This window comes from Acinonyx jubatus, chromosome X (genome assembly GCF_027475565.1).
Source record: "Acinonyx jubatus isolate Ajub_Pintada_27869175 chromosome X, VMU_Ajub_asm_v1.0, whole genome shotgun sequence".
NCBI classification, from domain to species: domain Eukaryota; kingdom Metazoa; phylum Chordata; class Mammalia; order Carnivora; family Felidae; genus Acinonyx; species Acinonyx jubatus.
Genome location: NC_069389.1, coordinates 44,128,044 through 44,152,313, shown reverse-complemented (window position 1 = coordinate 44,152,313; position 24,270 = coordinate 44,128,044). Strand labels below are relative to the sequence as shown.

The 24,270-nt window shown below is 42.4% G+C and overlaps 1 protein-coding gene across 4 annotated transcripts in view; it reads right to left on the bottom strand.

Annotated features, from left to right (window-relative positions):
* Positions 1 to 1,944: 1,944 nt before the first annotated feature.
* MAGED1 (MAGE family member D1) overlaps positions 1,945 to 24,270 on the bottom strand; it is a 60,857-nt gene continuing 38,531 nt past the window's right edge. The window contains exons 1-13 of one of the 4 annotated variants that reach the window (XM_053202333.1): positions 8,552 to 8,712; positions 7,927 to 8,000; positions 6,520 to 7,236; positions 5,195 to 5,863; positions 5,007 to 5,070; positions 4,704 to 4,783; positions 4,439 to 4,530; positions 4,136 to 4,215; positions 4,002 to 4,044; positions 3,676 to 3,738; positions 2,988 to 3,102; positions 2,357 to 2,742; positions 1,945 to 2,154 (exon numbers count right to left, since the gene is read on the bottom strand). In XM_053202333.1, the coding sequence (XP_053058308.1) occupies positions 2,365 to 2,742; positions 2,988 to 3,102; positions 3,676 to 3,738; positions 4,002 to 4,044; positions 4,136 to 4,215; positions 4,439 to 4,530; positions 4,704 to 4,783; positions 5,007 to 5,070; positions 5,195 to 5,863; positions 6,520 to 7,236; positions 7,927 to 7,971 (2,346 nt within the window). In that variant the 5' untranslated portion in view covers positions 7,972 to 8,000; positions 8,552 to 8,712 and the 3' untranslated portion in view covers positions 1,945 to 2,154; positions 2,357 to 2,364. Of the gene's footprint in view, positions 2,155 to 2,356; positions 2,743 to 2,987; positions 3,103 to 3,675; positions 3,739 to 4,001; positions 4,045 to 4,135; positions 4,216 to 4,438; positions 4,531 to 4,703; positions 4,784 to 5,006; positions 5,071 to 5,194; positions 5,864 to 6,519; positions 7,237 to 7,926; positions 8,001 to 8,551; positions 8,713 to 24,270 lie in introns of those variants that run through there. The other 3 variants (XM_053202334.1, XM_027053136.2, XM_027053137.2) reach the window with 3 other exon arrangements.

Sequence of the window (24,270 nt, the reverse complement as noted above, 5' to 3'; positions counted from 1 at the left end):
TTCCACACCTCTAGTGTTGCCATAACCACATTGTTCCCTAAACTTTACCTGGGACTGATTGTCCCAAGACTTTTCCACCACTCAGCACTTAACACAGCTTAGAAGATCCACAGGGCTCCATCATTATTGTATAGATTAGATTGCTGCCTCACAAATCACAAGAGTTGGGGGAGGCCCCAGAGATCACCTGTTCTCATGTCCTTCCCATTCCCAGTTGAGCAACTGAGGCTCAGAGAACTTTGAAACTACTAGGGGCAGGTGGGAGGACACCAATTGGCTCTTCTTAGACCTGATGTCTTCCCCACACATTACACAGCTGGTCTACATTCCCCTCCCTACAGCCCAGTCACAATCTGCACACAGCGTGGAGCTGGGGGTATGGGTGGTGATGGGTATGGGAGTGAATGACACCTCAGGAAAGACCTGTGCCTACCTTGGGGGCTTGTGGATGGATTGGTTCTTTTCTGAGGCTGCAAAGTGGATTCCATCTACCTGAATATGGAAACTGTAAACACACAACGGGAGAAACCTGAGGTAGGTGAGGGATTCCATGGCATATGCTGGCACGTGGTGAAATCACCCACCTGCGCAGAAATGCCTCCTCAATCCCACAGAGTTTGGGTGTTTCATATCAACAGGTAGAATAACCAGCACCCAAAAATGTAGGAACCGTGGCCCAGGCCTGAGGTGACATAGAGATACAGGGCTAGAGCACCCCTTACCCAAAAGACCTTATGCTGAAATTCCCGAGTATTGCCTGAGAAAAGGGTCAGGATCCAGGCCTGGCTGAGTGGAGCCTGGCAGTGAGGACAAGAGGCAGGGGAGGGGCTGGGTCTCCATAGTGTTGGCTCCTTCCTATTAATCCTGGGCTCTCCCCAGAATGTGGACATCTCCAGAGAACCTGAGGAAGCCCTGGACACTGTCCCTACCCACTACTGAGCCCTTCCCAGGAGGCTAAATTGCCTTTGCTCTTGTTTTCTACCCTGATAGCTCCTGTTTCTGCCCTTGCCCACATGTGTAGGTACCACCAGGCCTCTGAGGAAGTTATGGCCGAGGCCTAGTTTCACCCTGAGAGCTCTGCTTCCAGCAAAGACCTCAGCAGCTCAAGCCAGGTTCTTGTTCACAGTCACACCAAAAGGAAGGCTAGCTCTCACAAGGCCTTGTCTTTCTCAATTCTTATTCTCTAAGCAACAAAGTTTCCTCTTTCTCCCTGCAGGAGGGGAGAAGAGGCCAATGTGAGGCCTCCATTATTATCCATAAGAACTTGTCTCTGTGATGAGGCCCTGATCCTTTGGATATGGGAGGCTGGGAGGACTTTCTAGAGGGACAGGTTCCTGGGAAGCATATCCAGAGATGAGGAGGGGGTGCCTTATGAATCCACCTCTTTATAGGCAATGTGGCTAAGGGTATGATATCTTCCTACTCACATAGGAGAACTCAGGTACCTGGATCACAGTGTTCTCTGCTCCTACTCCTGCCCCCATCCTGGAGCTATTTCACTTTCCACATGGTTAATACAACCAACAACCTGGAATCCCAGGAACATCATCTCCAGGAACAGTTATTTTCCCTCCCCTTCAACCACCCTCTCTGGACCTTGTCATTACCTGGAGTTCTACCTCTTTTGTCTTCTTAATTGCAACTGTCTGACCACCTATACCCTCTCCCATTATTTCATCTCTTTTAATGTCACCCCAGGACACCTAGCAGCATGTCTATCACATATAATTCACTTAAGTATTACTTATAAAGTAGACCATAGTAGTTCTTGATTAACACTGTGTTCATTACTCCCTCCTTTGTTTCCTAATCCATAAGCAGGGTCTACCCATATTTTTATCAGTTGAAAGCTAATCTGCCCCTGAGGCTAGCACTGAGGCCCTATCTCTCCCATATAAACAAGTTGATCACTCCTCAAACATGGGAAAAACAGAGCACATCTCATTCATTTTGCAGTTTCAATGTTTATTTCTGATACCAAAACTTGACAGCACACAAGGGGGATAAAAGCAACAGACAAGGAACAGCAAATAAATTTATCTTGCATGCCACTTTCAGTCAACAGGATGTGGCTCTCTAGATAGCTGTGTTTAGAAGGAATCTGAGGCTTCAGCCTCACTCAGGGGAAAGACTATTGCAACTGATTAGCAATATCTGTGGACATAAGAAAGAAAAAAAATAAAATCAATGATATATATCAAATAGTAATATAAACACCAAATAGTGTTTCCCTATACTTTCTTCATCTTCCCACCATGGGTTTCCTAAGACTCCCAGATGGTATACATAAATACATTCCCATGGATCCTGTATCTACCAATGACCCTAACTGCCCAATACAAAGTGATATACCTACCCAACATCTCACTCAACCCAGAAGAAACCAATGGCACCAAAGTTGGCAGCGAAGTTGGCACTGGCTGTACCACTAGGGCCAATAATGGGGCCAGCGAAGGTCTGAGGAAATCTGGAGCGGGCATTCTGGTGGTATCTGGCCCAGAAGGTAAATGGGATTCTAGACCAGGGATCGCCAAAATCTCCTTCCTCATCCCAGGTCAGCAGCTCAAACTCAATGTCATCCCAGCTCCAGGGCCCAGATACGGCCTCATCTCCAATCCCCATGCGGGTTCTCGCCTCAGCCCGGGCCTCAGCCTCAGCTGCAGCAGCGTCTAGAGCATCCAACGCCTCATCTGCAGCCTCCATGAACTGTGCAGTCCAGTCACGAGGATCTCTCTTTTGAACCTGAGATGAGGAACAGAAAATAAATTAAAAAATCCCTAATTTTATGAGTTAATATTTATGAAGTACCTACTATTTATTCAGTGCCCTACTTTGTGCTGCCGTTTACATAACAACGACAATAAATGCCACCAGTAATGCAGCACTACCATGTGTGATATCTAAGGTCTCATTCCTGCTCTGGACCCTTCCCAGCCAGTCATACCTCATCCCTTGACCTATCAGCTCTAGAGCAATTCCTCTATTACCTCTGCAATGAATCTCAGCACTTTCATCTTGCTAGTTTCGTGGTAGGAACGGAGGCCCCAGAGGAACTCATACTCAGGAGGGTTGCTGTTGGGCACTCGTCTGTAATCCAGGTACCTTAGAGCAGAAAGGTCTTTGTTTCCACCCGGGCAAGAATGGTAGTCCAACAATGAATGATACTATATTTTGACACCCCCAATTTCAGGTAGCAAGTTCCCCCAGACTCATTCCTAAACCTAGCATAATTATATTCTAATAGTCAGACCTTCAAATTCCTGTACCAGTGCTTCTACATTAAGTAATCACCTAGAACTTCAGGGTGGCTTATATAGGGTCATAGAAAGGACAATGCTTAATCTCACCTTTTCCATCACAGCTCTAGCTCCACATTCTTGTAATATTGTTATTAAGTCATAGTTGGACCATTGCAATGATTACAGTGGGGTGTAAACCTCAGCCTTGGAAATGTCTACTGTGGGTATACTGGACAGGTTTCACATGCAAGATAATTATACTGCAGAAAAATCCAACCATGAGCAGTCCACTCAATCAACACTTCCAAGTACATGTGTGTTTTTCTATGTATATGTATAGGTATAGTGTAAGAAATGAGCACAGGAAGGACTGTCTGAGGCTGACCAGCACACAGAACTCATGAGGACCAAACAAAGGCCCTTAGACATCACTTACTTTTGCTTTACAAACTCGTAAGTAAGAAGTTTCCTCAGATCTCCAAGGAGAGGATGTCTCACCCTGATAATATAAAAAAGAAACCCATAATCAGAGACTATGAGATTGCCCAAAGAAAAGAAAAGAGCTTTCAAAAACAGAGGTCAGAGATGAGAGAAGAAGCATAGAGTTCAGGACAATTTCCCCATCCACCCAGGTCACATCCTTGGGCTCTGTACCTCCCCAAACCAATGCCCCTAGACCACTAGGCTGATGCAATCCTGGGACCATCCTCTGTTGCCAAAGGATGATATAAACAGGCAAGAGATGAGAGAGCCCAATCATACCCAGGACGCAGTCCCATCTTGCGTAGTGCCTCCCAGAGGACAGCTGCAATGGGAGGCAAGGGGAGACAAGGGACGGAAAATGAGCATGAAAATCAGGCTGTAGCCAACCCCCAGCTGCAGATCCAGCCACTCACCTTCACTGGCACGGTTGCCATTCATGAAGATGACGCCCAATATCACCAAGAGGAGACCCAGCTTGGGTGTGTCTTTGGTCCTAACAGAGTACAGAAAGTTATATTTTCAGCAGCCATCTGTATGAGACACCCCAGGTAGCTTAACCATATAGCTTACCCAGCATTCCTCAGCAAGGGGATAATTCTACCCCAGTTCTGACCATGACCTGGTATGTGACCCTGAATCTTGGACCCTGACCTACTTGACACTCCCAGAAAAAAAGCACTGATAAAGGCAATGTTCCATCTCCCTTCCCATCTTACGTTCCCAGTATGCCAGCCAAGGACTCCGGGGTACTGATGAGAATATACAGGTGTTCTTCTTTGTCAATCTCCTTCAGCTGAATCCCAAATTTCTACAGGGACAAGAAAACAGACTATGAAATTACAAAATCTAGCATAAGCTACCCATACTCACTTGCTCACCTCCCTGTGATACTTCAGCCCTAAATGCCCAGTAGGAATCCCATGAATCTTTGATATCAAGACCTTCCCTCATTATTCCTATTCCTCAGGGCTGCCTTCTCACCTTCTCCAGGACAAAGCATGCACGTTCAATGATTTCTGGATAAACATCAGTGTATTCACGGATGATATCCCTCAACATTTCTGTAGGAGAAGAGAGTACCTGAGCTGAGCAGGCGCCACAGAGCTACAACCCCTTTGCCAGCCCTACCAAAGGGAAAATCATCAGGGCCCTCAAGGATGAAACAAGAAGAATCAGCCATGGAAAGAGGGGATTCAAGGGAAGGGGACTATAAGCAAAGGGATGTCCACAGAGCATGCGGTGAGGGGAAGGGCAGGGTGCCGGGGGAGGGCACTGGGTGCCTACCTGAGCGCTTGATGGGCACCTTGGTATAATCTTTAAGCATCAGGTACTTGACCAACTTATTTGCCTGGGAGGGGAAAAGGAAATCATTAAAGTTACTAAGATATTTATAGAAAACTTGATTACATTACAGATGGATGACAAAGACAAGAGGAAGAGAGGGAAAAGTGACTAGGGATAATAGTTCTTACTCTTTCCTGAAGAAGGGCCACATCTCGGGGCTGTGAGGCACCCAGGTTCTGTGAGGCACGTGAGTTGGGAGAGGGTCGCAGGTTTGGTGAGGGTCGTAGGTTCTGCCAGTCAGGTGGGACTGGCCAATCCGTGGGGATCCAGTCAGGTGGGAGTGGCCAGTCAGTGGGAAGTGGCCAATCAGGTGGTAGAGGCCAGTCGGGTGGTAGCGGCCAGTCAGGAGGGCCTTGCCAATCTGGAGGACCCTGCCAACCTGGTGGGGTCTGCCATCCAGGTGGGGTCTGCCACCCAGGTGGATTCTGCCAGGCTAGTGGGTTCGGCCAGACAACCGGACCAGGCCAGACAATGGGGTTTGGCCAGATCACTGGGTTCTGCCAGATCACTGGGTTCGGCCAGATCACCGGGTTCTGCCAAGCAACTGGGTTTTGCCAGGCTGGTGGGGTCTGCCTAGCTGGGGGGCTCTGACGTGCTGGTGGGGTCTGCCGGGCTGGCTGGTTTTGCCAGCCTGAAGGGTTCTGCCAGGCCAATGGGGTCTGCCAGAGCACATTGGGGGGTGCGCCAGGTGGGTTCTGAGTGGTAACTGGAACCGGTGCAGACCTCCATGTCCCTGCAGTCAGTGGGGCCCGTCTCTGATCCCCACTGCTGTTCTCATCCACATTCAAGTTATTAATCTGCATCATCAGAGAGAAGGAAAGTCCAGGGTCACCAGCTGTTTCTGTGGCCTCACCCTATCTATTCCAGGAAGGCCTCCTAAAACCCTCACCTGTAGTGACAGCCTGACCCACTAGCCAATGGTCACCCTGAGTCCTGGGCTTGTCTTTCACTGTCTTCCAGGCAGGAGTTTCATCTCTGAACCAGGCCAGGAGCAACCCAAGGGTGGGGCCTGAGGCTTCTCCTCTTCCTATGTCCACCACTGGCTCTGCTTGTACCACCCTGGACAAATCACTCAAGTCACTTCACCTCTCTGGGACTTAGTTTCCTTCTCTGTAAAACTGAGACTATGATCCCTACCTGGTATTATCTTGAAGATTTAATGAGATAACCTGTGTGAATGTGCCCAGCTCAACCCTAACACATGGTGGCTACTATGAAAAGTGTTAAGCTGAATTGCATGCGGGGTGCATATATTATGTGTCCATGTCTCATCTCCCTATCAGTCTGTGGATATTCAGAGAGCAGAAATGATCACATTTATCTTGTTATCCCCTACAACCTAGCTGAATACAGGCCATTATATACATATGTTTTGTTTTGTTTAGAACAAATGAACAACCTCAGAGAAGAAAGGAGAGAGCCCAAAGCAAAGTGGAGCTAGGAGGGATCTCACCTTGCGGGTCCTCTTGCCCCGAATTATAGTTCTGGACTCCAGATTCTGAGCCTGGGAACCATCTGCTGATGTCTGTGCAGCTGCACCATCAGATTCAGGGATACCTGGGTTGGTCTCTACTTCAGTCTGGGAAGTGGCCATCTTGGCTTGGTTAATATTCTGGATCTGGGTATCAACCACTGGGGCCTTAGTGGTGTCATTCCAAGCCTTAAAGGCTGTCTTAGGCTGAGTGTTGGCCACCTCACTGGCACTGAGAGACTGAGAGAAACTGTAGGTGGTATTTTGGCCCACTTTAGTAGTGGCACTCTGGGCCTTAAAGGCCATCTCAGACTTGTTAGCAGTTAACTCACTGGTGGTTGCTGCCTGGGAAAAATCATAGGCAGCATTTGGGCCCTTAGGAGCAGCATTCTGGGACTTAAAGGCTGCCTTAGTCGGTGCATTGGGCATGTCCTTGGCATTAAGAGCCTGAGAGAAATCATAGGCACCATTTGGGCCTTTTGTGGTGGCATTCTGAGCCTTAAAGGCTGTTTTGGGCCTAGCGGCAGCCGCTAAAACCTGAATGTCAGCCATTTCACTGGCTGTTGGGGGCTGTGAACTCTGGGGACTAGCATTCGGCCCAGCTGCTGTGGCCTGGTTGGTAGGTGGAGCCTCTGAAATCTGGATGGCCTCCATCAGGGTCTGCATAAGCAAGGTGCTGTCTTCTACGGAGGCCTCAGCCTGCAAATACAGGGGGAAAAATTAAATTTGAAGCGGGAGGGTAGGGGGAGCAATGCAGGGGAGGTGCAGGCAGGAGGATGGTGCAAAAAGGGGGAGGCACAGATCCAGACCATCAGCAAGGGGCGATGGGAGGCGGAGTGGTAACAAAACGTGTGGCAGGGATGGAGTGGGGCACGGACTAAATGAGGGGTGGGGCAGAATGAGGAGTGGGGTCGAAATGGAATGAAGGGGGCGGTGGGGGGTGATGGAGGAGGTTACAGCAGAGCAATGCGGTGTGCGGCAGCTCAGGACAAGAGGTGAGGCAGAGCAAGGGTGCCGCCTCCAGGAGTTGAGGAGAATAAGGGGGGTCGGTCGCAGGGATGGGTAAAGCAAGACAGACGGAGGGTGGCGTCAGGAGGTTGGGGGAGGGGGTGGCAGACTGCTCTACAAGCGTCAGGACTGTGGAAAAAAAATGGTTCCTTACCCAACCCGCATTCTCTGGGCAGATTGCCCTGACTACTAACAGGGTCTCCCCTTTCTCTAAGCAGGGACTGAGGGCTGAAAAAGGGATGCCCCTCCCCCCTCAATAAACCATGGGAATTTGAAAGACGACGGAGTCTAGGCACGAAGAGGTAAAAATCAGATCCAGCCAAAGGGGCCCCAGGGAACTGTCGGCTAGGGAAATGGTGGGGTGGGGAGTGGAGATCTCACCTGGAAGCCGAGGAGGCCCGCACCACAGTCCATTTTCTGAGCCATGGCTCCTGTCCCTCTGGCAAGAGCAGAGCCTGGGCGGGGGGGGGGGGGGGGGGGGGGGAGGGGGGGAGCTGGGCGTTATACTACAGAGGACAAATACGAAGGACCGAACTGGGGGGGGGGGTGTCTGGGGGTTGACTGTGGGGGTGAATGAGGCGCTGAATGTGAGGGGAACGGGCTGGATCGGGGTGGGAAAAGTGAATGGGTGTCAGGATGGTGGTTCTGAATCCTGAGAAGCTACTGCCGGAAAGAAGCTTCAAATCAGGGTTCGGAAAACCAGTAACAGTTCTGAATCCAAGGGGAATGGGTTAGGACTCGCATATGGTAAAATTGAATGGAGGTTTCGAATCAGGAGGAATCGTATGACAGTACAGATTGAGGTCGAGAAATCTGTGGAGATTTTTAACGATGGGAGGGGTTCGGAGAGCAAACAGAGGTTCTGAGTAAAGGAGGGTCGGGTAAGGGGTGTGAATCGGGGTTCGGGGAGTGGAAAGGGAATCAGAATCCGGGGTAAAGGGATCGAAATGAAAAATGGGGGGCCCGCACCAGGGGGCAGATGCCCTGTCTGGGGGCTAATTCTCACCTTGCCTCAGGCCCCAACCCCAACCCCCTCGTTGCCTCCCTTCTTCACGACTCAGAGGATCGGGATTGCAGTGATCGGCTCTCGGCAGCCGCACCCTCTCCTTGTCCAGGAGAAAATGCCAGCGCGGCAGCTAAGAAGACCCCGCCTCTCCGCCTAATATACCACCCACCGCCTCAGATAGTTGTGCGCATGCGCAAGAACTGACCGAGCAAATAAAAGTCCCGCCCGCTTCCCCAACAAAAGCTTCGTCCTGAACATCACAATGCGCATGTGCAGTGGCAAGCAATCCCGCCCCTTTGCCAACACACCACCCCACCACCAACCAGGTCGACAGTATACCAGGGTCCCACCTCTTTCCTCAATATCCCCTCCCCCAAACAGATGCGCGGCGCCTTTAGGTCCCACCCCTTGCCCCACACCGGCCCCCAACCTTTTCCGCAATGCGTCTCCATTCTATCCCTTCCCATTTATGGCCCCTCCCGTCGGGTCGGCATGCATCGCCACCCCCTTGCCTAGCACCACTTAGGTCACTGTTAAGGAGGTGTCTGTGTGGGGTCTCTAACTGCAACAAGTGCTAGGCTCCTGCTAAGCTTACCTACTTTGGGACCCAGGAAAAGGAACAGACAGAGAGAATACACTGTTGGAGATAGAACAAGTCTGCACCTGACACACAAATCTATATGATCCCCCTCAACAGATCCCAGACTCCTAAACATTGGATTCTTTCCAGCACTTTGTGCAGCTCCAACCATGCGCTTATCTTGTGTGCTAGTGAGATGGGGAGGGAAGGGCACAGCTTCAACATCACAGCACAGTCTGTGCTGGGGCTTGTCTTCTCACAGCAGCCCTGGGAGGTGGGTGTCAGCATCCCTATTTTATAGGTCAGGAAGCTAAAGCACAGATACACTGTATAAACTAGACAAGGCTATAGAGCCAATAAACAGAAAATGTAAAACGCGGGCCAGGGCCTTCTTGACTCCAAAACCCACGTTCCACTAGTTTTGGCCTGGGAACTGAGGCACCCTCCCCTCTTCAGGTTGAGTGACAGATTTCTCTCTCTCTCTCTCTTTCACACACACACACACACACACACACACACTCCCTGCCCTGTCAACACCTGCCCCAAAGAAGCAAGGTTTGTGTTCTCCAAGACTTAAGCTCATGCTCTGCACACAGAACACAGGTAGAGGCCCTTAGTCCCCACCCCCTCTATGTGGTTCCATCCAGGTGTGGGGATTGTTCTTCAGGATTCACTCCCTACTCTGTCAGGCCTCTCCCTGTGAGTGGCACAAACACACTGCCCATGAGGCCTTGCTGGTGCCCACTGGAGCGGCCAGGACAATCAGGCATTTGTGTGCCTGACCCATGGCAAGCCTGGATTCAGAGTAAATGTTTACCCTGGTTCTTTCCAGGCTTGGGTCCTCAATTCCTGGGATGGACTGCTGTGCCATTCTATCCATAGCTGTGTGAGCCTGCTCAGGTCATTCCACTTCTCTGAGCCAGCTTCTCAACATGCAAAATGGGAAGCACAAATAGCACTGACTGGAGTCCGACCCAAGGACACACATGCTGCTATGCTTCCAGATGAATGGAGAGTCAGAAAATCATATACAGATGTGAAATGACTCAAATTGAACTGATAACTTTCCAAAAATCCAAGGCAGATCTTTGTACATTTCACATTTGTTCTGGCATCAGCTCCAGCCAGGAGTCTGCATATGAAAGAAAGCTAATGCTAGAAAGGATGGCAGCATTTGGTCCCCAAAGGCCAACATCAATTCTGCCTGGCTGGATGACTTTCCTCATCTGTTGCATAGCAACCTCCCCTGTCAGCTGCCTGTTTTTTCTCAGCACTTCCTCTGTAAAGTGTCTGCAGTGGTACGTGATCAGACTCAGGAAAGAAGGTCTGAAACACCATTTTGAATGCTATCTGCTTCTGTATCTGTATCTCCAGTCTTGACTTGGCCTATGAATTCTAGATCCATAATCCAACTGTCTGCCTCACTTCTGCAATTGGATAACCCTTAATATTTTCAAATTGAACAGGTCTCAAACTGATTCCTTTGCATATATCCTCTTCCTCAAACACAATGTGTTTCTCCTTTAGTCATGCCACTCCCCCAATTAGAATAAAAGCCTTTTAGGGAGATGAATTTTTGTTTTATTCATTGCTGTATCCCCTGTATCTACAATGATAACTGGTATATTTTGTATGCTAAAAAATGTTTGTTAATGAATGAATAAATCCCACCATCCACCCTGTTGCTCAAGCAAGAAACCTGAGAGGCATTTTTTTTTCTTTCCTGTGATGAATTCACTTACTTTTCCTCATTATACAAATAATGCATATTTGTCATTAAAAATTTAAACATTACTCAAATATTTTAGAAATTAAGTAAACATCACTCCCAATGGCACCACCCTGAGATAACTGCTATTAAGATTTTGATGCTACCTTTTCATGTAACACTCCATGCGTATATATTTACATAAATGGGATTATATGTATGCTATAAATGTTTTAAATTGCATTCTTTTGCTTATTGCCTCCCATTCCTTTCACCTCTACCTTCATCTGCTAAACATACATTTTAACAGCCATTTTTATATTTTTCCATGGTCAAAAAGTCATTTTTTACTGTTTTACAAAATTAAGATCCTATACACTTTAAATGCATCAGAGTTATTTTATTAGTTAATGCTAATCTACCAAATTCATTCTTTTACATTGCTGCATAATATTCCATGACAGGGATGTACTCCAATGTAGTCAACCATTTCCCCATTGATGGTCATTCTAGTTTCAGGTTTCAGGGGCACATACATACAAACATTGCAATTAGATATTTGTTACATATATTCTTGTATTTTATGTTTAATGTTTTTCATTCCTGTGACCAGATGCCCGGGAGAAAGACTGGCATACTCTACAGTGCTTGGTAATATGAAGACTTTTCCAACTTTTTGCCAATGTGATGTGTATTTTATTGGTATCTCCTCTGGTTTTAATTTACACTTCTCATGTAAGCAGTGAAACACATATTCATATATTAGTGGACTGATTAGATTTCTTTTGTAAAGTAACTGTGCAAGTCTTTTACCTATTTATTTTGTATTGTCTGTCTTATTTTTTGGACTTCTTTATACAGCCTTACAGATGCTTATTGAAAACCCTTAGGACTAGATATATTTCAATTATTTTTTCACATTTTAGTAAGGAAATACTATGTATATAATTTATATTACATAACAGTTCGACATAAAGGCCAGATATTCACTTTTTCACATTCTCTCAACAGCCAAGAGAACGTGGTGTAGGATTTACCACTGTGGTAGGGTCTTGAAATTTTTATTTATTTATTACAGTGAAAGGATACTGATTTTAAATCAACAAAACTAAAAAGTGCACAGGAAAGACTCCATGAGAAACCAGGCATAAGATTCCAGTTGTCTTTTCTCAGTGGAGTTGTATGGCCCATGCTCAAATCTCCCAGTGAGGTATGTGGCAACCAGGGAAGTTTGCCTGAGCTGGGATTTTAAGGGGGCGGGGGTCAGGTAGGCATGGGACACTTGTGTGGCTGACCTTAGTTACTCAGTCTCCAGCCTGTGCAGAGGTACCACAAGGTCACAAGCCAATATATAATACCACAAGGGCCAAGGCCCACTATAAATTACATTGTTAACGTAAACTATCTGGTGTGGCCCAAACCCCAGGTGAACAAAAAGTCTAATCAGGCAGGATATTACAAACTTAGAGGTTTATCCCCCAGGAGCTTGTCAAGAGCCAGACCTTTATTTGGAATGTACAGACAATTTTGTTTTGGAATGCCAGGGTTTGTATACCCCACACACCTGTGGAGTCAATTCTTTTACTGCATAAATAGTCACAACTCCAACCTAACACTTAGTCTGTAAGGAGTGATTCAAAGATGCAATGATGGAATTCAATGCCATATCTGTAGCCACAAGAAAATCCAGTTTCTAGGAGCGGCATTGGTAGCAGGGTCAAGGGCAGCATCTAGTATCCAGTGTCAGTGGTAGCAGTAATGAGAGCCACCAGCTAATACTCATGGCATGATTTTTGAAATACGGCTGGGCCAGATGCTCTTAACAAATTATTTTATCAATTCTACTCTATTTTTTTTAACTTTTTGAAATAATGATAGATTCACAAGAAATTGCAAAGATAGTAAAGAGTACCCCTTCAGCCACTTTCCCCAATGGGCACAGTTATAACTATAATACAATATCAAATTCAAGAAATTGGCATTGGTATGATATACATGTCTAATTCTATCACATGTGGAGGTTTCTATAGTAATCACCACAGCAGTCAAGATACAGAACTATTCCACCCCCACAGATTTCCCTGTACTACTCCTTTACACTCACACTCATCATCCTTCCCTCCACTATCCTTAACCCTTAGCAGCCATTAATGTGCTCTATCTTAGAGTTCACTGATTCATTCTTACATCATATTGTTCTGCTGTTGAAGTAATCTACTGAGGTTTTTTAAAAGTTCATTTATTGGATTTTTCAGTTCTTTTTTATGTTTATTTATTTTTGAGAGAGAAAGAAAGCATGAGTGGGGGAGGAACAGAGACAGAGGGAGACACAGAATTTGAAGCAGGCTCCAGACTCTGAGCTGTGAGCACAGAGACTGATATGGCACTCAAACCCATGAGCAGTGAGATCACGACCTGAGCCAAAGTCAGACATTTAACTGAGTCACCCAGGCGCCCAGGATTTTTCAGTTCTTAAATTTCTTTTTGATTCTTCATTATATCTTCTATTTCTTTGGAAGATTTTGTTTCCTTTGTTTTAAAATTATTAAACATTTTTATTTATTTTTGAGAGAGAGAGAGAGACAGAGCGTGAGTAGTGGAGGGGCAGAGAGAGAGGGTGACACAGAATCCAAAGCAGGCTCCAGGCTCTGAGCTGTCAGCACAGAGCCCGACACGGGGCTCAAATTCATGAACCATGAGATCATGACCTGAGCCGAAGTCGGATGCTTAACCGACTGAGCCACCCAGGCACCCTGGAAGATTTTGTTTCTTTGTTAAAGAGTTTCTATTTTTCCTTTAGTTCTAAGAATGCTCAAACTGCACATTGAAACACTTTTAGGATGGCTATTTAAAATCCTTTTTAGATGATTCTAATTTTTGTGTCCTCTTGGTGTTGGTGTGTATTGACTGTCTTTTCTCATTCAAGTTGTGATTATCATAGTTCTTAATATAACGAGTCATTTTCAATTGAACCTAGATATTTTGCATAGTATGCTATGAGGATCTGAATTTTGTTTAAATCTTCTCTTTTATCACATGTGGGTGGAAGTCCACATTCCCACTCAGCCTCCATTGACACCTGAGAGCAAGGGGCTCTTTGTTATTGAGGGCTAAGTTCCAGCTCCATATTAAAGTTTTACTAGTATCAGCCTGACTGCAAGAGACCTGGGTACCTAATTACATGGTAAATGTCTATCATTTTTAGTGCTGGGTGGTGATTTTCCACTAGGCCTTTTTTTTTTTTTTTTGACATGACTTCATTGGCTAGGGGCAGAAGCATCTCATTATCATCTTTAGGGATGGAGATCGAAGCTTCCCACATGGTTTCTGGCATTGTGGTCACTGGGCTATTCCCACTCCCCATTTGCCCTTCTCTGACACTCTGTCAGAAGATTAGAGACCCCATTACAGGCTGGCAAGGGTGGAAGTATAGGGTCTGTAAATTGGATTTTGCTGGCAGGGATAGGGCCACAGTTCTCCCTCTAATATTTAGCTAGAGTAGAGCAGTTATTGTCTAATTTGTTTTTGTCTTGTTGTGCTGTCTTTGTCTTTTAGATATGGAAAGAACAGAGGTATGTTGAGGTTTTCTTTTCTTTTTTTTTTTTTTTTTTGGTCTATGTCCTTTGGTGTTTCCAGTTTGCAAGCTTCTTCAGGAGGTGATCTGGGCTATATGAGGCCAAAAGAAAACCCAGGGAACTCACCACCAAGTTATTCCTTGGAATGCAAGTTCCCTGGAGAGTATGCCATCTTATCTATAACTTTCAAGGTCTTCTTGTGTTTGGTTTATATATAATGCCCAGGGGAAAGTACATCTATGCCATTTACCCCTTCCTGCTGGAAGTAGAAGTCCTCAATTCTGGTGTTTTTAGAAAAGTACAACTATTGGAATTTCTAATGTACAATCACACTGTAAGAAAGATAACTTGATCTCTTATTTTACAATATATACAGCACTTATTGTCTTATATGATTTGCTAAAACACAAGGAACAATTTTGGGTAATAATCTCAATAAGGAACATCCTTTCCTTTTTCCTGAAATGATTACCATTTCACCATTAAGAATGTTTATTGCTTTTTTACAAGTAGTTTTAAAAATCTTATTTAGTAGTTTCTCTTTATATTTTACTTAGTTATTCATAATGTTTCCTCTGCCTCATTCACAAATCTAATCTATCACCTACTCCTGTTGACTCTACCATTTTAAGTATACTTTAATTCCACTCTATTCTACAATCATATTGTTAGAAGGGAGCATGAAAAGAGGAAGAAATGGAGAAAGAAAAGTTGAAAAGAGGGGAGGAAGAGGAATAGATGGAAGAAGGAAAGAAGAAAACAGGGATAAGAGAAAAGATGAATGAAAATAGCAGTTGCAAGTAAATGGAATAATGAAGATATGGAGAAATAAGAGAGTAGACAAAGAATAGATATTAAGTTGAAATAGAAAAAGTAGGAGGAAAGAGAATAAGGAAGTAGAATGTAGAAGGAAGAAGAGACATAGGATGGAAGAGCATGAGAGGGAGGTGGAAGGAAATAGAGAGGTTAATAAGTAGATGAAGAAAGGAACATAAGAAAGGAGAAGGAAGAAAATGAGGAAGAAGGGAGTAGCGGAAATAAACAATAAGGGAGAAAAGAGAAGTGTTTGAATAAGAGGGACAGAGATAAGAAAAAGAAATGATGTGGAATGACACCTCATTAGTGGCAGATTTCATTCTGCAGAGAGAAGAATGTTGAATGTAAGGAGTTCCTCTTTTTTCTCCTCAAATACCCAGTTCTCTTTATATCTGATACCCATCAAAGTGCCAGAAGTCATTTCTCACATGATGTCACTCTTGCCTTGAGGTAAGACCACTGTGGTTTTCAATTAGTAAGAGCCATGTGTCCCATGTTTTGAATAGATATATTTGTTTGGAATACTCAGCATTTATCACGTACTCTCTGCTGCTGGTCGTTCATCAGGTATGGATATTATCTGATGAATTCAGGTATACAGGAAATATGTTTTGTTTTTCTCTGTAACTCAATTTATAAATTCTATTTCAACTTCCCAATCCATTGAGTGGTTAAAACTCAATCTTCAGCAGTATGGAGTTCTCCTTACGACCCTTTCTTTGGGGTTGTGTCTTAAGTTATGGGACCTTAGTGTCAAAACATCAGAATGGGTGATAACTGTTGAGTATATTATATCCATTCTGGCATTCATGTCATCTCTGGTTTACCAATGTCTGTCCAACCAGGTAGCTGTTGAGTTAAGCATCATTCATTACTACAAAACCCTCTTGGGGTCTTACTCTCTGAGAGTGTCATATACCATTCGTATACATGGGAAATATTCTGCAGCTCCTATCATATGCTGGGGACTGTTTATCTCTGTGATGTTGTCTTTGTCTAACATATTCTTATACTCCTATGATACCCTGAGCTGAGAGAGACTATGCGGGGAGGCCTAAAGCTCAAAATCCTTATAGACACCACACAACTATTTTTATTTTGTAGTCTTGATCTCTCCTGGCCTTACCCAGGAAGTGAAGCACTAGGCCACATTGCTAGAAGATCTTGGCAAACCTACCTAGGGTTTCTTCCCACCCCTGAAATACAGGGCCTAGGTTTCTCTGGTTTTCAAGAATCCACAATATCTACTGACTCCTTGTTTCGTCTCTGCTTTTCTTCTCAACACAATCAATGTGAAGAACAGCCTTGAAAAGAAGTACTAAAACAACAAAAAGCTAAACAAACTAAATATCAATGACTTTTCTTGGACCCAACAGGGAAATGAGGTTTCAGAACAAACCACCGTCCTGAAATCATGAGGGATAGGTAAATCCAGAGTCACAAATGAGATATGCTTACCTGAAACAGAAGCCACTAGAACTATAAACTTGTAGGGACACCTAACTGATAATTTTGACAAGCTGCTGGAGGCTGAATGTGGACTAGAGTGAAAGTGAGAAACTCTCAGGAGTGCTAGTCTTAGGGGCAGACACACTTTCACGGGCTTTATTTCCAGGAATCTCACCAGGTTCTCACAGTGCAGATCCAAAAAAGACACCCTTGTGGCCCTGGCAGGAAGAGGGAAAGAGTCCTTTTGAATATCCTTATGAAGTATGCCTAAAGCCTTTTCCATAACAAAAGCCTACTTCCCAGGACAAAGGACCACCAGAGTCTTGTTCCAGAGTCATGTAGGAAGGACATCCTTCTCACTCCAGCCCCCTCTAGCTTTCCTATCTCACCTAAGGTAGGGGCACAGAGAGGGGGACTACACAAGAAAAATACCTGTAAATGTCACAGGCCCACTAGAACTCTGAGACTTAATTGGAATATTATAAAACACTCCCTTTTATCCCATCCCATACCACCACACCAACAGGGTTTAAGTGTATTAACAGTGGGTTATAGCTGAATGAGCTGCAAGACAAAGACTCTCTAAGGAAGCCCAAACTCAGGAAAGGAAACAAAATGAAGGATCCAAGAAGAATATGGAACCTCTGGCACCTAATACTAAAAGAAACTTTAAACAAAGCCCAGCTGCTAGCAAGATTGACACTAGAGACCAATCTATCTCAGTTCCTATTACCTAATACTTCACGTCCAGCTTTCAACAAAAAATTAGAACGCACGCCAAAAAGCAAGAAGAAAAATTCTGAAAAGACAAAGGAAGCATTAGATTCAAATATGACAGAGCTGTTTGAATTATCAGACAGGGAATTTAACACACTGTAATTAATATGTTAAAGGATCTAATAATAAAAAAGCAAACATGCAAGGATATGGGTAAAGTAAGCAGAGTGATGGAAATTCTAAGAATCAAAAGGAAATTCTAGAAAAAAAATCATAACAAGTGTAGAATGCCTTTGGTGGACTCATTAGTAGATGACACAACTGAGGAAAGCTTAAAGGTAGATTAAGAGATAATTCCCAAACTGAAAGTTAAAAAGGAAAAATAACTTTAAAAAACAGAACATTTAAGAACTATGGGACAATTTCAAAAGATGCAACATATGCATATATGGAATGCAGAGGGAGAAAAATGGGGCAGAAGAAATACTGCAAATAATAATAGCTAAGAATTTTCCAAAATTAATGAAGGCAACAAATCATAGATCCAGGAAACTCAAATAACACCAAATAGGTAAATACTAAAAGATTTACACTGAGGCACATCATATTCAAACTGTAGAAGACCAATGACAAAGAGAAAATCTTGAAAGAAACTAGAATAAAAAAGTATCTTACTTATAATGAAACATGGATAAGAATTACTGAAGGCTTTTCATCAGAAATTATGTAAGCAAGGAGAGTGGAAGGAAATATTTTAAAACATTAAAGAAAAAACACACTGATGCACACTTCTTTTTTTAAGTTTATTTATTTATCTTGAAAGAGAGAGAGAAAGAGAAGAGCCTCATGAGTGGGGAAGAGGCAGAGAGAGAGAGAGTCTCAAGTAGGCTCCACACTGTCAGCACACAGAGCCTGATGTGGGACTTGATCACAAACCACATGGGATTATGACCTGAGCTGAAATCAAGAGTCGGATGCTTAACTGACTGAGGCACCCATGTGCCCCTACATTTCTATATCTAGCGAAGTATCCTTTAAAAGTGAAGGAGAAATATTTTCTCAGACAAACAAAAACTGAAGGAATTCACCATCAGTAGATCTACCCTACTAGAAATGTTAAAAGATTTTCTTGGGGCAGAATGAAAATGGTATAGGGCAGAAACTTGGAACTACATAGACAGGAAGCACATTGGAAAGGGAATAAATGAAGCTTACAGGAAGCACATTGGAGAGGGAATAAATGAAGCTTTCCTTCGAAGAGGAAATCAAAACTGCAATTACCGATATTCTGTGGTGCTTTAATCAAAGGAAATTTATGCAATACATTTTTCCATTGCATGCAATACAAAAGAGAAGTATCTCAAGCATAAACATATATCAAGGATAAAAACAAAAGGATGGAATAAGTTATGGCATACAATAAACAAAAGATGATGTATTAAGAGCAGACATAATACTTTAAGCCAAAACATTACTTTAGATGAAAAGTTCACTGGATAATATAAATAATATAAAAATCATAATTTAACAGATATGCAAGAAGAAATAATAAAAACAAAATCATAGCATGAGACTACAACACCCTTTTCTAAGTCAATGATAGAATAATCCTATGAAATAATGGGTCCTTCTTGAAACTTCTGCATAGGTACTATATACATTGAGACCCAAACATAAAACATTATGGTGCTTCCTACTGGGTATCTATCAAAAAAATACAAAAACACGAATTCAAAGGGATATATGCACCCCTATGCTTATTGCAGATATCCGAATTATGAAAGCAACAGCTCACGTGTCCATCAATACATGAATGGATAAAGAAGATGCAGTATATATATATTTATGCTATACAGAACAAACTGATGGTTACCAGAGAGGAGGTAGGTGGGGGAATGGGTGAAATAGGTGATAATGATTAAAGAAAATACTTATGATGAGCACAGACAATGTATAGAATTATTGAATCACTATATTGTACACCTGAAACTAATATTACACTGTACGTTAACTATACTGGAATTAAAATGAAAAAAAATTAAATTACAAAAACATTATGGTGGTTCAAAGTGAGCACTACAGAATTCTTAAATCCTTCTTTCACGTTTTCTGGGTGGGATCTAACTTAACTTTATCTCCTTTATTTGTATATGTGTAAGAATTTTAAAAGAAATTTTAAAGTATGCCTACTAAGTGGCTATGCATTGTGATAAATTCTGGGGAAACAATGATGAGCAAAAACACGTGCATTACTTATTTTCAAGGACTAATGCATCTCAGTCAAATGGAAACAAAACTGAGTCCAGTTAGACTTGCACAAGTTTAAGATACTTTATTGAGTTTTCGATGCCAATTTGCAACATGAGAGCAGGGAAAGTAACATCTCAAGATTACATCAAATTATCTTGGCATAAACTTAAATAGGTTACATCTTCCATCACAATGAACAATTCCTTGTTCCCTTCCAGTTAATTCCTCACTCCCATAACCTATAGCAATTAACATTCCATTAAAAAGCAGATTATCAGAAGAGACAAGAGGAGGAAGCCTGCAAGTAGAACCTCCATGCAGTTTGAGGGTGTTTGATATTTCAAATCTTACCATATAAGCCTTTGTTATCTTGTGACTTAGAGGCCCTCTGTCATGTGCACTGGAAAATCCACAGGTATATCTGAATGTTCTTAGATACCTAGGTTATGACTTAGCTCCATATGTATCTTCAATGCTCACCATCAATATAAAATTTATAAACAACCTAAATTGAGAATCATGAAACATTACCAACAACTGTAACAGGTAGGGAGCTGGACTTAAGTCATCACACACTTCAGCTTATGGCATTTTCTGATTTCATTTTATGAAACGAGGATCAACTGAAAAACACTGGGAAAATGGTCCATACCAATTCCAACATTGCACACACACACCTCCACATGGACAATGATAATTAATATGCTGCACCTGAGATTGTTTTTAGCGGATAATGTTACATAACAATTATTCAGACATAAGATTTCCCAAGACATTAAAAAGCCTTTGCAAACTTCTTTATAATTATATAATATCCCATTATATAAATTTACCTACTCAGCTGATTAACAGGGTGTTGCTTCCATTTATTTTTGTTCATTAGATTATCACTGTGGTGATTTTTTTCCACACAAAGCTCTGTGCATATCTCCAATTGTTTCCTTATAGCATATTATTAGAAATGGAATTACTAGGTCAAAGGGGTATAAACTATTTTAAGGCTGTTATTCAATACCAAAATGCTTTCCAGAAAGTTTTATCAGCACTAGTAATGCATATGAGTTCTCATGTACCCTTGATCATATTAAGTATGTTTTAAAAATATCTTTCCTGGGGCACCTGGGTGGTTCAGTTGGTTAAGCGTCTGACTTCAGCTCATGTCATGATCTCACAGTTCATGGGTTTGAGCCCCACGTCAGGCTCTGTGCTGACAGCTCAGAACCTGGAGCCTGCTTCGGATTCTGTGTCTCCCTCTCTCTCTGCCCCTCACCCGCTCATGCTCTGTCTCTCTCCGTCTCTCAAAAATAAATAAATGTTAAAAAAATGTTTTAAATAAATTAAAAAAATATTTTCTGATTTGATAGGCAAAATATTTAATTGATTTAAACTGTATTTTATGATTAATGAAGGGGAACACACTTACAATGTTCTTTAGTCATTTCTATTTCTGTGAGAGTTCTTTAAATATTAAAGATATTAACCTTCCGTCTATCATATTTGTTGCAAATACATTATTTTAGGTTGTGGCTTGCCTCTTAATTTTGTTCATGAATTCTTGATCAAGGAAAACATGCAAACTATTACTTTCTTTTCCACTGTCATTTACTCCATTCTTTAAAAAATGCTAGGGGTGTCCTTACCTATTCAAAAGCCAAATAAATATTCATTTTTATGGAAAGTAATTCAGAAATGCATACTTAGTGCCTAAAATAATCTATGCTTCCTCAGTAACTTACCTATGAAGATTTTGTTCTTAGTGGGGAATTATGCAAATCTAAATTGTTCTGATGTTTAAACAATGGCAGAAGTCTATTTCTGTCATTGCAGCATGAAGAAACAATACAAATTTAGCAGGATATTGAATGTGACTTTTAAACTCAAGTCTCACTTGCTCCTAAAGGCTTTTCTACATTGACTGCATTCCTATAGGTTCCCTTCACCATTTATTCAACTATATTGAATTAACATTTGAACTCTGGTTCAAAGACCCACGATCACTACATTTGTAGGGTTTATCTCTACTGATGAATTTTCTGATGTTAACAAAATATGAAGCCTGGCTAAAGCTCTTTTTGTTCTTTATACATGTTTTCTCACCATCATAACCTTCTTAGTGATTTATAATCTCTGAAATTGGGTAAAGCTATAAGCCTGTGATCCACACCATGGGCTGCCTGTCCTATGTATGGGTTCATTCTCATGTAGGACATTGTCGGAGATTAGAGCACAATTACCCTAACACTTACTATTAGTCTTGGAAGCTCCCTGGCTTGGAGCCAAGTCCTGTATCTATTGCAAGCCTTAAACATCCATCCTTTGAAAGGAGGTTAATCTCCTCTTTAACTTTATTTTTATATTCAGAAGTTTCTTAAGTATGAAGTCATGAAGAGTTACCCTTGGAATATGTGTTCATACTCCCTGTGATCCAAAATCTTCTCCAAATCCCTGATTTTGAATGTTTCTTGTCTTGTTCAGACTCTTCCTCCTCATCTTGATAATGAAATTTTTAGAAGTAAAACTGTCACTTATATCTGCAAGCTCAAGGGAAAAGACAGGAGGAGGAGATAAAAGGAAAAGAAAAAGAAAAGGAAAGGATTTTCTAACAAGTTTCCACCACATATCTTCCTAAGAGGCAAGCTAGGGACTGGATTTACCCTCCAACATGACAAAAACACGAAAAAAGGGACAAAAGGACAAAGGAACAAAGATATGAAATCATTGTTTTTAAGACATAGGACATCAGTCAGTGAAAAATAGTGATTCCTGAGAGATGAAGGGGGCGGGAGATGAGGTGAGCCTTTACAACTTGGGAGAGTTTCCAGTTTGTGGTACAATGAAGGAGAATGCAATCAGAACCCAGAGGATTTCCTTTGTTGAAGTGACAGAGATGAGATCAGAAAGACCAAGGTGGCTAGAGTTCAGAGAACAGAATACCAAAAAGCAGAGAGCTGCACTTAAGGAGAATTCTGGAGAATTTTGAAAGATTGCTATCAAGTATTCAGCAGAAAACTGATCACTTAATACATATAAGGAAATTATCCAATACTGGGGAAAGAACCCCCTGAAAAGATTAGAGGAAACAAGTGTCAGAAGATCAAACAGGTCTGGGGATCATGCCTATTCCCACCTGTTCCCACCATCCAGCACAGAAAAACTCATAATTCATGAGGTATGGGGTATTGAAAAGGGCGTTGCCTCAGTAGTCTGGAATAATTAGGTTTATGCAAAACACTGCTGTGGCCCTGCCTAACAAATCTTAAAAGCAAGACTCAAAAAAGATTTAACTGCTACCAAATAATTACATCACATAATAAACCTCAAGACGAGGTATAATACAAAAATATCTAGCACCAAAAGGTAAAAAATTTACCAAAATTTCACCAAAATGTAAAATTCAAAAGGTAAAGTTCATGATGGCTGGCATTCAAAAATAAATAAGTAAATAAATAACCAGGCCTGTGAGGAAACAGAAAAATGTGACCCATCGTAAGGAAAATAAATAAATAAATAAATAAATCCAAACTGATCCACAACTTACATAGAGGTTATATTTAGCAGACAAACTCATTTAAAAAGTTACTACAACTGTGTTCCTTATATGCAAAAAAACTAGAAGAATGGTCATGTTAGGTAGAGAAATGAGACATATTTAATAAGGTGCAAATCATGTCTAATAATAAAAACCATAATATTCAAAATGAAAAATTCTCTGGATGGAATTAACTAGTAAAGATTAGTGAACTTGAAGAACACATAACAACAGCAAATATTCTAAATGAAATAAAAATAAAATACATTTTAAAAACAAATAGAGCATATGAGTGCTTTTTTAATGCCATTTCCTCTTCTGGGAATATTCTTCCTCCATCCCAACCATCCATCAATCCTTCCACCAGTTAATTCTGAATCTGCCCTCTGGTCTCTGTTCAATTGTCACTTCCTCCATCACTGGCCTTCCAGGGTAGGTCAAACCCTCTTTAAATCTATTCACAGAACCATATACTTCACAACACTTCTGACAATGTCAGCCTCACAAATGTTTGGGTCTGTGATTAATGTCTGTCTTTAATCACAAGACAGTAAGCTCCATGAGGGCAGAGAAAACATGGTTATTTTTGTTTACCATGGTATCACCAGCATCGGAAACTGTGCCAGTCTTATAGTGCCCCTATACCCTGAATCCTGCCTTTATCTGTTACCTATGGGATTCTGATCTTTTAATTGTACATTCTCTCCCATATTTGCAAACATTCTCCTTTTCTACTGGCTGCATCCTACCCAACGTTCTTTCTTACGAAATAAACCTTGATTTTTATTATAGGTGACAACATTCTCAGCCATAAACTTACATTTCCCAGACAGTGGTGGCCATATGTGACATTTGCAGACAGTGGTGGCCATATGTGACATTTCTGTCCAATGGATATAAGTGGAAATTGTTGGGTAAGATTTTTTGGAAAGCTCCATATAAAGGAGACTAATTCTACTGACAAGGTATTTTGTCCTCTCCTCTTCCTTATCCTATCTGGAACACAGAAATGACGGATGGAGTTGTAGAAGGCATCCTACAACCATGAGGCACCTGAAAGATGGGAGCCACATGCTAAAGATCATGAAACCATGT